The sequence below is a fragment of the Protopterus annectens genome, chromosome 13.part0 (genome assembly GCF_019279795.1).
Source record: "Protopterus annectens isolate FY-2018-M chromosome 13.part0, PAN1.0, whole genome shotgun sequence".
NCBI classification, from domain to species: Eukaryota; Metazoa; Chordata; order Ceratodontiformes; family Protopteridae; genus Protopterus; species Protopterus annectens.
In genome coordinates this window covers 395,762,204-395,776,668 of record NC_056747.1, presented here as the reverse complement: position 1 = coordinate 395,776,668, position 14,465 = coordinate 395,762,204, and the positions used below count along the sequence as shown (strand labels likewise).

The window sequence follows — 14,465 nt, the reverse complement described above, 5'->3', positions numbered from 1 at the left end:
AGGAGTATTACTCCAATGATGTTTTGCACAGTTTTTATTACTCACTGCAGAGCCTTGTGATCCCATAATGTACTATTCCCAAACCATACTATAGTAGAGTGGGAAGGAATGCTCTCAAGTGTACATCTGTAGAAGTTGCTGAGGATGGTGTTGGGCATGACAAACGTCCTCAGCCTTCTTACAGAATAGAGTCACTGCCAGCTTTTCCCTACCAGGTCTGTGATGTTATGAGTCCAGGTAAGGTCCTCAGAGATGTTAATACTGAGGAATTTGAATGTAGCCACTGTTTCCACCTCAGACTCACCAATATATAATGGTAAGTGATGCCATCTATTTCTCCATGTATCACTTTTTATCTCTTTTGTTTGCTGGTATTAAGACAGAGATTACTGAAACCACTTCACAAGGTTCTCCCCTTCCTTCCTATATGCTGACTCATCAGCCCCAGAGATCAGACTAATGACTGCTGTATCATCCATAAATTTGAAAATAGTGGTATCATGTTGAGAAGCAACACAATCATAAGTGAAGAGGGTATACAGCATTGGACTCAGCACACAGCCTTGTGAAGTTTGTGTATTTATTATTATTTAGAAATGTTATTCCTCAGCCTATCTGACTGTGGTCTGCCTGTCAAAAAATCCAAGACCCAATTGCAAAGAGATGATGGGACACGCAGTATGGGCAGCTTATTAATGACCCTCATTGGTATCACCATATTGAAGGCCGAACTATAATCAATAAACAGCAGTTGAATATAGCAGTCCTTATTCTCCAAATGAGTAAGAACGGTATGCAGTATTGTACTGACTGCCTCCTCTGTCGACCTATTCAGGCTGTATGCAAACTGCAGGGGATCCATTGTATCAGGTGTAACTGACTGAATAAGATTCATAATCATTCTCTCAAAGCATTTCATCATTATGGGAGTCAATGCAACTAGCCAGTAGTCATTCAGGCAGTTGGCTTTGCCTTTTTTCATAAGTGGAATACTAGATAATAATAACAGTAGAATAATAGTAGAATAATAGTGACTAACTCCACCTTTACTGTGTCTGACAGTCATTAGTACTACAGCAAACACTGCCTGCACAATGCAATACACTCATTGGTACCAAACTAAGAACTGCATATGTGTAACACAGACATTAGGTCTCCAATAGACACTGCCTGTACCATGTAACAATTATTACCACTGCATCTAACTCCACCAGTGCTGTGTCTGACGGTCGTTAGTACTGCAGCAAATATTGACTGCACCATGTATTGTACTGATGCTGCTCCAAACAGTGTCTGCATCAAATCACATAAACATTAGAACTGCGCCGAGCACTGCCTGAATCATGTCACACAGTTATTAATCCTCCACCAGATACTACCTGCATCATGTAATACATTCACTGGTACACCACAAAATGCTGCTGTTTCAAAAGCACATTCACTTATACTGTATCAACATCAAATGAAGCATATGTCACAGTCATTGGTACTGTACCAAATATCGTCAGTACCATGTCATACAGTCACTGATGCAGCATATGTCACAGTCATTAGTATTGTACCAAATATTGTCAGTACCATGTCATACAGTCACTGATGCAGCACATGTCACAGTCATTAGTACTGTACCAAATATCACAGTACCATGTCATACAGTCACTGATGCTGCATATGTCACAGTCATTAGTACTGTACCAGATATAATCAGCACCATGTCATACAGTCGCTGATGCAGCATATGTCAACGTCATTAGTACTATACCAAATATTGTCAGTACCATGTCATACAGACACTGATGCAGCATATGTCACAGTCATTAGTACTGTACCAAATATTGTCAGTACCATGTCATATAGTCACTGATGCTGCATATGTCACAGTCATTAGTACTGTACCAAATATCGCAGTAACATGTCATACAGTTACTGATACAGCATATGTCACAGTCATTAGTACTGTACAAAATATTATCAGTACCATGTCATACAGTCACTGATGCAAGTGTCACAGCTATTAGTTCTGTACCAAATATTGTCAGTACCATGTCATACAGTCACTGATGCTGCATATGTCACAGTCATTAGTACTATACCATATATCATCAGTACCATGTCATGCAGTCACTGATGCATGTGTCACAGTTATTAGTACTGTACCAAATATTGCAGTACCATGTCATACAGTCACTGATGCTGCATATGTCACAGTCATTAGTACTGTACCAAATATCATCAGTACCATGTCATACAGTCACTGATGCTGCATGTGTCACAGTCATTAGTACTGTACCAAATATTGCAGTACCATGTCATACAGTCACTGATGCTGCATATGTCACAATCATTAGTACTGTATCAAATATTGCAGTACCATGTCATACAGTCACTGATGCTGCATATGTCACAGTCCTTAGTACTGTACCAAATATTGTCAGTACCATGTCATACAGTCACTGATGCTGCATATGTCACAGTCATTAGTACTGTACCAAATATTGCAGTACCATGTCATACAGTTACTGATGCTGCATATGTCACTGTCATTAGTACTGTAGCAAATATCACAGTACCATGTCATACAGTCACTGAAGCTGCATATGTCACAGTCATTAGTACTGTATCAAATATCATCAGTACCATTTCATACAGTCGCTGACACAGCATATGCCACAGTCATTAGTACTGTACAAAATATCGTCAGTACCATGTCATACAGTCATTGATGCAGCATGTGTCACTGTCATTAGTACTGTACCAAATATCACAGTACCATGTCATACAGTCACTGATGCAGCATATGACACTGTCATTAGTACTGTAACAAATATCATCAGTACCATGTCATACAGTCACTGATGCTGCATACGTCACAGTCATCAGTACTGTACCAAATATCACAGTACTATGTTATACAGTCACTGATGCAGCATATGTCACTGTCATTAGTACTGTACCAAATATCACAGTACCATGTCATACAGTCACTGATGCTGCATATGTCACAGTCATTAGTACTGTACCAAATATTCAGTACCATGTCATATAGTCACTGATGCTGCATATGTCACAGTCATTAGTACTGTACCAAATATCGCAGTAACATGTCATACAGTTACTGATACAGCATATGTCACAGTCATTAGTACTGTACAAAATATTATCAGTACCATGTCATACAGTCACTGATGCAAGTGTCACAGCTATTAGTTCTGTACCAAATATTGTCAGTACCATGTCATACAGTCACTGATGCTGCATATGTCACAGTCATTAGTACTATACCATATATCATCAGTACCATGTCATGCAGTCACTGATGCATGTGTCACAGTTATTAGTACTGTACCAAATATTGCAGTACCATGTCATACAGTCACTGATGCTGCATATGTCACAGTCATTAGTACTGTACCAAATATCATCAGTACCATGTCATACAGTCACTGATGCTGCATGTGTCACAGTCATTAGTACTGTACCAAATATTGCAGTACCATGTCATACAGTCACTGATGCTGCATATGTCACAATCATTAGTACTGTATCAAATATTGCAGTACCATGTCATACAGTCACTGATGCTGCATATGTCACAGTCATTAGTACTGTACCAAATATTGTCAGTACCATGTCATACAGTCACTGATGCTGCATATGTCACAGTCATTAGTACTGTACCAAATATTGCAGTACCATGTCATACAGTTACTGATGCTGCATATGTCACTGTCATTAGTACTGTAGCAAATATCACAGTACCATGTCATACAGTCACTGAAGCTGCATATGTCACAGTCATTAGTACTGTATCAAATATCATCAGTACCATTTCATACAGTCGCTGACACAGCATATGCCACAGTCATTAGTACTGTACAAAATATCGTCAGTACCATGTCATACAGTCATTGATGCAGCATGTGTCACTGTCATTAGTACTGTACCAAATATCACAGTACCATGTCATACAGTCACTGATGCAGCATATGACACTGTCATTAGTACTGTAACAAATATCATCAGTACCATGTCATACAGTCACTGATGCTGCATACGTCACAGTCATCAGTACTGTACCAAATATCACAGTACTATGTTATACAGTCACTGATGCAGCATATGTCACTGTCATTAGTACTGTACCAAATATCACAGTACCATGTCATACAGTCACTGATGCTGCATATGTCACAGTCATTAGTACTGTACCAAATATCGCAGTACCATGTTATACAGTCACCGATGCAGCATATGTCACTGTCATTAATACTGTACCAAATATCACAGTACCATGTTAAACAGTCACTGATGCAGCATATGTCACAGTCATTAGTACTGTATCAAATATCAGTAGCATGTCATACAGTCACTGATGCAACATATGTCACAGTCATTAGTACTGTACCAAATATCACAGTACCATGTTATACAGTCACTGATGCAGCATATGTCACTGTCATTAGTACTGTAACAAATATCACAGTACCATGTCATACAGTCACTGATGCAGCATATGTCACAGTCATTAGTACTGTATCAAATATCAGTAGCATGTCATACAGTCACTGATGCAGCATATGTCACTGTCATTAGTACTGTACCAAATATCATCAGTAGCATGTCATACAGACACTGATGCTGCATATGTCACTTTCGTTATTACTGTACCAAATATCACAGTACCATGTTATACAGCCACTGATGCAGCATATGTCACTGTCATTAGTGCTGTACCAAATATCATCAGTAGCATGTCATACAGTCACTGATGTAGCATATGTCACTGTCATTAGTACTGTACCAAATATCACAGTACCATGTAATACAGTCACTGATGTTGCATATGTCATAGTCATTAGTACTGTACCAACTATCATCAGTACCATGTCATACAGTTACTGATGCTGCATACGTCACAGTCATTAGTACTGTACCAAATATCACAGCACCATGTCATACAGTCACTGATGCTGTATATGTCACAGTCATTAGTACTGTAACATATATCACAGTACCATGTTATACAGTCACTGATGCAGCATATGTCACTGTCATTAGTACTGTAACAAATATCTCAGTACCAAGTCATACAGTCACTGATGCTGCATATGTCCCTGTCATTAGTACTGTACCAAATATCACAGTACCATGTTATATAGTGACTAATGCTGCATATGTCACAGTCATTAGTACTGTACCAAATATCACTCTTCCATGTCATACAGTCACTGATGCTGCATATGTCACAATTATTAGTACTGTACCAAGTATCACCAGTACCATGTCATACAGTCATTGATGCAGAATATGTCACAGTCATTAGTACCATACCAAATATCATCAGCACCATGTCATACACTCGCTGATGCAGCATATGCCAATGTCATTAGTACTATACCAAATATTGTCAGGACCATGTCATACAGTCACTGATGCAGAATATGTCACAGTCATTAGTACCATACCAAATATCATCAGCACCATGTCAAACACTTGCTGATGCAGCATATGTCACAATCATTAGTACTGTACCAACTATCATCAGTACCATGTCATACAGTTACTGATGCTGCATACGTCACAGTCATTAGTACTATACCAAATATCTTCATTACCATGTCATACAGTCACTGATGCAGCATATGTCACAATCATTAGTACTGTACCAAATATCACAGTACTATGTTATATAGTGACTAATGCTGCATATGTCACAGTCATTAGTACTGTACCAAATATCATCAGTAGCATGTCATACAGTCACTGATGCTGCATGTGTCACAGTCATTAGTACTGTACCAAATATCACAGTACCATGTTATATAGTCACTGATGCTGCATATGTCACTGTCATTAGTACTGTACTAAATATCATCAGTAGCATGTCATACACTCACTGATGCAGTATATGTTACAGTCATTAGTACTGTACCAAATATCACTCTTCCATGTCATACAGTCACTGATGCTGCATATGTCACAATTATTAGTACTGTACCAAGTATCACCAGTACCATGTCATACAGTCACTGATGCAGAATATGTCACAGTCATTAGTACTGTACCAAATATCATCAGCACCATGTCATACAGTCGCTGATGCAGCATATGTCAACGTCATTAGTACTATACCAAATATTGTCAGTACCATGTCATACAGACACTGATGCAGCATATGTCACAGTCATTAGTACTGTACCAAATATTGTCAGTACCATGTCATATAGTCACTGATGCTGCATATGTCACAGTCATTAGTACTGTACCAAATATCGCAGTAACATGTCATACAGTTACTGATACAGCATATGTCACAGTCATTAGTACTGTACAAAATATTATCAGTACCATGTCATACAGTCACTGATGCAAGTGTCACAGCTATTAGTTCTGTACCAAATATTGCAGTACCATGTCATACAGTCACTGATGCAGCATATGTCACAGTCATTAGTACTGTACTAAATATTGTCAGTACCATGTCATACAGTCACTGATGCTGCATATGTCACAGTCATTAGTACTGTACCAAATATTGTCAGTACCGTGTCATACAGTCACTGATGCAGCATATGTCACAGTCATTAGTATTGTACCAAATATTGCAGTACCATGTCATACAGTCACTGATGCTGCATATGTCACAGTCATTAGTACTGTAGCAAATATTGTCAGTACCATGTCATACAGTCACTGATGCTGCATATGTCACAGTCATTAGTACTGTATCAAATATTGCAGTACCATGTCATACAGTCACTGATGCTGCATATGTCACAGTCATTAGTACTGTATCAAATATTGCAGTACCATGTCATACAGTCACAGAAGCTGCATATGTCACTGTCATTAGTACTGTATCAAATATCATCAGTACCATTTCATACAGTCTCTGACACAGCATATGCCACAGTCATTAGTACTGTACAAAATATCGTCAGTACCATGTCATGCAGTCATTGATGCAGCATGTGTCACTGTCATTAGTACTGTACCAAATATCACAGTACCATGTCATACAGTCACTGATGCAGCATATGGCACTGTCATTAGTACTGTAACAAATATCATCAGTACCATGTCATACAGTCACTGATGCTGCATACGTCACAGTCATCAGTACTGTACCAAATATCACAGTACTATGTTATACAGTCACTGATGCAGCATATGTCACTATCATTACTACTGTACTAAATATCACAGTACCATGTCATACAGTCACTGATGCTGCATATGTCACAGTCATTAGTACTGTACCAAATATCACAGTACCATGTAATACAGTCACTGATGCAGCATATGTCACAGTCATTAGTACTGTACCAAATATCAGTAGCATGTCATACAGTCACTGATGCAGCATATGTCACTGTCATTAGTACTGTACCAAATATCATCAGTAGCATGTTATACTGTCACTGATGCAGCATATGTCACTGTCATTAGTACTGTACCAAATATCACAGTACCATGTTATACAGCCACTGATGCAGCATATGTCACTGTCATTAGTGCTGTACCAAATATCATCAGTAGCATGTCATACAGTCACTGATGCAGCATATGTCACTTTCGTTATTACTGTACCAAATATCACAGTACCATGTTATACAGCCACTGATGCAGCATATGTCACTGTCATTAGTGCTGTACCAAATATCATCAGTAGCATGTCATACAGCCACTGATGTAGCATATGTCACTGTCATTAGTACTGTACCAAATATCACAGTACCATGTAATACAGTCACTGATGTTGCATATGTCATAGTCATTAGTACTGTACCAACTATCATCAGTACCATGTCATACAGTTACTGATGCTGCATACGTCACAGTCATTAGTACTATACCAAATATCTTCATTACCATGTCATGCAGTCACTGATGCAGCATATGTCACAATCATTAGTACTGTACCAAATATCACAGCACCATGTCATACAGTCACTGATGCTGTATATGTCACAGTCATTAGTACTGTAACAAATATCACAGTACCATGTTATACAGTCACTGATGCAGCATATGTCACTGTCATTAGTACTGTAACAGATATCTCAGTACCAAGTCATACAGTCACTGATGCTGCATATGTCCCTGTCATTAGTACTGTACCAAATATCACAGTACCATGTTATATAGTCACTAATGCTGCACATGTCACAGTCATTAGTACTGTACTAAATATCATCAGTAGCATGTCATACAGTCACTGATGCTGCATGTGTCACAGTCATTAGTACTGTACCAAATATCACAGTACCATGTTATATAGTCACTGATGCTGCATATGTCACTGTCATTAGTACTGTACCAAATATCATCAGTAGCATGTCATACACTCACTGATGCAGTATATGTTACAGTCATTAGTACTGTACCAAATATCACTCTTCCATGTCATACAGTCACTGATGCTGCATATGTCACAATTATTAGTACTGTACCAAGTATCATCAGTACCATGTCATACAGTCACTGATGCAGAATATGTTACAGTCATTAGTACTGTACCAAATATCATCAGTACCATGTCATACAGTCACTGATGCTGCATATGTCACAGTCATTATTACTATACCAAATATCGCCAGTACCATGTCATACAGTCACTGATGCAGCATATATCACAGTCATTAGTACTGTACCAAATATCATCAGTACCATGTCATACAGTCACTGATGCTGCACAAAATATTGTCTGCATCATATCACATAGACATTAATACTGCATCAAGAATTGTCTGAACCATGTTACAAAGTAATTAGTACTGCACCTGACACTGCTCGCACTGTGTAATATAGTTGTTAATACTCCACAAAATCTTGCCTGCACCAAAAACACATTCATTAATACTGTACTAAACACCATCTATAATGTAGCATGTGTCACAGCCATTAGTACTGCTCTAAGTATTGTCCACAGTAGATCACTCAGGCATTAGCACTGCACCAAGTACTGTAAATACCAAGTTACACAGTCAGAAGTGCACAAGCACCACCTCCAGTGTCTCTTACACTCATTTGTACTGCAGCAATCACTACTTGCACTGTTTCACCCAGTTATTATTACTGCACTAAGCACTGCCTGTACCATGTTATACAGTTATTAGCGCTGTAGTAAGCAGTGCCTGCATTGCCTCCCATATTTATTAGTACTACACTAAACACTATATATACTGAGTCTCTCACTCATTACTACTATACACCATGTCACACACTCATCAGTTCTTCACCATATATGGCCTGTACCATGCCACACATTCATTTGTTGTACACCAATCAGTGCCTGCATCATGTCAAATGGTAATTAGTACTTCACCAAGATATACCTGCACTGTCTATCCACATCAAACATTGTTGCACCATGTCAAACAACCATTACTACTCTATTAAGCATTACATGGACTGTCTCTTACAGTAATTAGTCCTGCAACTGACATTATCTAAGCCATGCTCCAAAGTCATAAGTACTGCACCAAATGCTACCCGTACCATGTCACATGATGACTAGTACTGCACCAAGCATTGTCTGCACCATATCACATAGTCATTAATACTACACTATGCTCTGCTTATAGCCATACGTCTCATCATTTAGACATTGAAAATAGGAACAAAGGCCCTTGAAAAATAGGTACATCCAGCTAAAAATCTGGCTATCTAATTAGCATAAAATGGGTATACCAAGCATATAACTCTTCTTATTTCCAGTAGGAATGAAGAATACTACTCAGATACACATTAAAAAATCAGAGAATGACAAAAACAATGGAAATAATATAAGCACATTATCAAACAGAGTGTAAACTCTGTAGACTCTGATGAACTGCACTGCAAAATTCTACAGCAAAGGGTAATTTATTGTTGCTTCAAAAAAAGGGAGATGTGTGTCCTCATTCTTTAAATTTTTATTGCCACTAGTATGTTGGTTATGTAGTGCAGTCTTCTGTGTGTTAGACAGCTTTAAAAATCACATGTGATGAGTGGGATTCAGAAAATTGTGTGAAGGGGTAAATCAATCCTGAAAATAGGAACATAACTCTAAAACAGGGACATGAAAATGTGAATGTTCCTCCAAAGCAGATATAGTTGAGAGGTCTGCTTGCATCATCTCAAATAGTCACTAGTACTGCACAAAATACTGCCTCCATATCACGCCACTTGTTCTGTGACAAATATTATTTGCACCTTATCAAAAGAGCTTCATATCAAATGAGATCACAACAACTCTGAATTGGCCCAGCACACACTCTCAGGTTGTCAACAGATTGTACAGTTCAGCTTGTCTGGCAACACATAGATTTTTTTAAGGCAGAATCTGAGGAGGTGGCATAATTTGTTACCATCAGGATTTCCAACATTAGCTCTGTCTCTGATGAATCTTATGACAACCATGTAAAGACATCTGAGCTGGATCAGTTACAGAGTCTTATGAACATGGTTTCAGCTTGGCACCTGACCTGTTATGACATACACCTACATGAGTGATAAAGACCTGCCTCATTGATTTAAATCTCTATGTTCTATTCTGTATGAAATAAAGGGAGGTTCCACCTATCCTGAAGGGGGTGTTGGTGACTACAATTCTCAAAAAAATACTTGCCGCCAAACATCCTGAAGAATTACAGGCATGTGCCTAACCTTCCTTTTCTGTTAACATTATTTAGAAGGAGGTTTATGCACAGCTGCATTCCTTTCTATTGTGTTCTGATCTGTTTTTCCTTTGTCAGTCAAGTTTTAGGTTGAGGTATACCATGAAGACTACACTCAGTCTTCAATCTTGCTTGATCTCTTTGCAGCCTTTGATATAGTGGTTCAGAAGATCTCAAATGAGTGCCTGAAATGGCACAATGGTACCACAGACACTATTTTGAACTATTTCAGGTCATGTCTTTCTGGTGGCAAACTACACTTGATGTATCGCATAAACTCATTAGACTTCCACTCTTTGAAGGACAGGGTACCTCATGGCTCAATTTTGTTTCCTTTATTATTCAGAGTGTATATATTGCCTGTTGGGAAAATCATTGTCTGGAAGGGTCTTTCTTATCAATTGTATGCTGATGTTACTCAATGGTATTTTTCCTTCCTTTTGAGTCTAGAGCTGACTTCAACTCTTTTGAAAACTGCTTAAGGTCTGTCTTAAACTGAAGATGCTTAACTTTGTCGGTAACTCAACTCAACCAAGACAAAGTCACTACTAATGAAGCTACCATCCATCTGTATAACCTCCTAGTGTTGTCAGCTTTGGTGATCTGTGGTAACATTATTTGTAATTTGTTTCTCGTGTATGCGATCTGGGTGTTATCCTTGATGACAAGATGACTTTCAGGATCATGTTATCAGTGGCCCTGAAGGATCCTTATTTTCATCTTAGAGATATAGCTTAGATTAAACCATGTCTGCCTAGGTCAGACTGGTTGACTGTGGTGAATCCACTGGTGCTGTCACAATTAGACTAGTGCAATGGTCTTACCTTGGGCTCTTAGATGATGAATTGTTTTGCCCGAATAAAATTCAGAAATCTACACCCAGATTGATAACTTGGACTTGTTTGGCTAGTCATATCACACCAGCTCTGCTGGATCTGCACTGACTTGCTTTCATGGCTTATTGCATGATTAAAATCTTGATGCTTACCTTCTGGGCTTTATACAACCTGAATCCTGCTTATTAAAAGGAAATGATGAATCCCTATGTCCCAGTGTGGCAGCTCAGGGCATCTTGTGTGGGGGTGTTGTCCATTCCAGAGGCAATTCCAAAAGTTCAAGCAGGTTGACCTTTTCTTATGTCATCTACATTCTCTGGAATCAGTTGCCATCCCAGATTTGGCAATGTGATACAGAGTCTCTGAGGTTTCAATGATTTGGGAGTGAGTGCTATGAGTCTGGAAGAGGAATGTACACTAATTTTTGGTGTTTATACTGTCAAGACTGTTGCTACATTTATTTTCAGCCTGTATTTGTCACTGGTTTGGTCATATTACATTACATTGCATTTCTGAAGCTTTTACATTATTTTTCAGTAGTTATTTCTTGAAAATACCAAGATTTAAATGTTACATTCTAAATAAATAAATGAAAAATAAACACAGTTACTAACACTTCAACAGGGACCTCCTGTAACTTGTCATGTAATCATTACTAACAATTTTATGGAATCGAATTTTCAGCAAACTGCTGTGAAAACTTCTTTTAAAGAAAATCCTTATTCTTCGATGTTTTGCAGAACAGTACCAGCACAGTGACTGGTACAAGTGACTATATTTTAATAGTATGCTTTAATACCTTGTCCGAAGACTGGCACACCCTACCGGTACAGCATCCTTATACACTGTACTCTAAAATCAGAGCTTCTTGCATGACCTCACTTCTTACCTGAGATAAAACACCAGCCTTCAGATTGAGAAGGTACAGCATTACTAAATATGTGAGACCTTGGTTAGCAGACAAAGACCACATGTACAACTTTATTTTGCTTAGAGCTGTATGATAGGTACAGGAAAACTAAGGGGAAATTTTTTTTTTTTTCAGTTTGCAAAGTCTCTTCACATTCCATTACCATAGATTCCACACTATAATGACACTTGCTTTTAAAGAAGAACATTTGACTCTTTGCTCATGCAAAAATGGTAAATATTACTATGTATAGGTAAAACAGCATTTGTTATCAGGAATTAGTTTTGGCAGCTATTACACCATGTAGTCATATGTAATGCACTGCGTGCCAAAAAATCTATTTTTGAAAACAAAACTGATATACAAACAAAATATATGCTAAAGCATTTTGGTTTTCCTTCTAAAATGTATCATTTTGTTAGTAGCATCATTCTGGATACACACTTTTGATTTGGTCATTCTTTTGTTACACACATCAGTTCAGATGCATCATTTTCTTAATAAACTCATTTGCTGATGCTTACATAATTTTCATCCTTTTGAAACATTAATATTTCATTTATTATCATACATGCACAGACTGACAGATGTGCACACCACACACACATACATACATACACATATACATACATATCATTCTAATCCGCTTTTCCCATTTCATGTATCATTTGCTGCACGATTCATTACTGATGCGTACGTCATGGTCTTAATGTGCATGTAATTTCAGATGTGCATGTTCTTGAATCAAGACATTAAACTACATTTTATATAATCAAATAATCACATTGCATGAAAATATCTTTACTTTAAAATCTGAAGCATAGATTCCAATATTTTGCAGTATTCCATATAGATTGTGTAATGATAAAAGTGCCTTGCGTTTCTACAAAAATTCAGCTTTAAATTTCAGTATTTTGCAGTATCACCATTAAACACATAATGTAACAGGGCTGGTCTTTCTTACTGTTAGTAAGAAGTGAATTCAGAACAAATGATTTTTTGTACCCCGTCAGCTCAACTTTTTAATTATTTTCTTAGATAATTTATAATTTCCAGTATGTAAATTACTTTTAAAAGAGAATTAAGAACACAAAATGTCAATATTGCATCTAATTATTTATTCTTTTTGTTCCAGGTCTGGTTTCAGAATAGGAGAGCCAAATGGAGAAGGCAGGAGAAGATGGAAGCCAGTACAATGAAACTACAAGATGCCCCAGTGCTTTCTTTCAACAGGCCACCAATGCCAACCAGTGTTGCACCTATGACAAATGCCTTGCCATTGGACCCATGGCTTTCATCACCTATTTCTGGTGCCACAGCAGTACATAGCATTCCAGGTTTCATGGGCCCTACCCAGGGACTTCAGTCTGGTTATCCTACCCACTCATTTCTCAACACTGCACCCCCTATGCCCCAGGCCATGCAGTCAATGGCCCCGACGGCTTACCCTTGTGCCACCACATTCGTTGACAAGTACCCACTCGAAGAGGTGGATCAAAGAAGCACTAGCATTGCCTCATTAAGAATGAAAGCCAAGGAGCACATTCAGTCAATTGACAAAACATGGCAGCCCATGTGACACAGTGTTACAGACATCAGTGGGTTAATAACTGCTTCACTTCATAACTTTTTGTTGACTTAAAATATCATATGATATTGTGTGAAGCATGTGAAAAAAACATGTAAATAGCAAAAACAAATCCATGAATAAAGTAAACACTGTGAGTCAAATTCCTACTAAATCACTACATCATTTTGCAATAGACTTATAAGATATCTGCAAGCAACCAACGACCCCAGTTAAGTGAGCTACAGAATGTTGTTTTGCCCATTTTTCCCAGTATCAGCAAAAAGTGATACCCATGACAGGAAACTTGGTTTCATATGCACATATCAAGACTCTCACTCAATCAATGCAAAGCAGGCTAATATTTATGGGCAGGCAGTTCTTGAAGATAAATGAGAAATATGTGGTTCAAACTACATGGTAATGAGAAAATTCTGATCTCGACTTGGATACACATGTTCTTCAGGTATCTGATAGTCGGAGAAACTGAA

The 14,465-nt window shown here is 38.1% G+C and overlaps 1 protein-coding gene across 1 annotated transcript in view; it reads left to right on the top strand.

The window, feature by feature from the left end:
• The window catches only part of LOC122787360 (retinal homeobox protein Rx1-like), a 101,204-nt gene extending 87,112 nt beyond the window's left edge, over nt 1-14,092 (top strand). Inside the window, exon 4 of the mRNA XM_044054016.1 lies at nt 13,543-14,092. Within this exon, the coding sequence (XP_043909951.1) occupies nt 13,543-13,986 (444 nt within the window). The 3' untranslated portion in view covers nt 13,987-14,092. The remainder of the gene's footprint in view (nt 1-13,542) is intronic.
• Nucleotides 14,093-14,465: the final 373 nt, after the last annotated feature.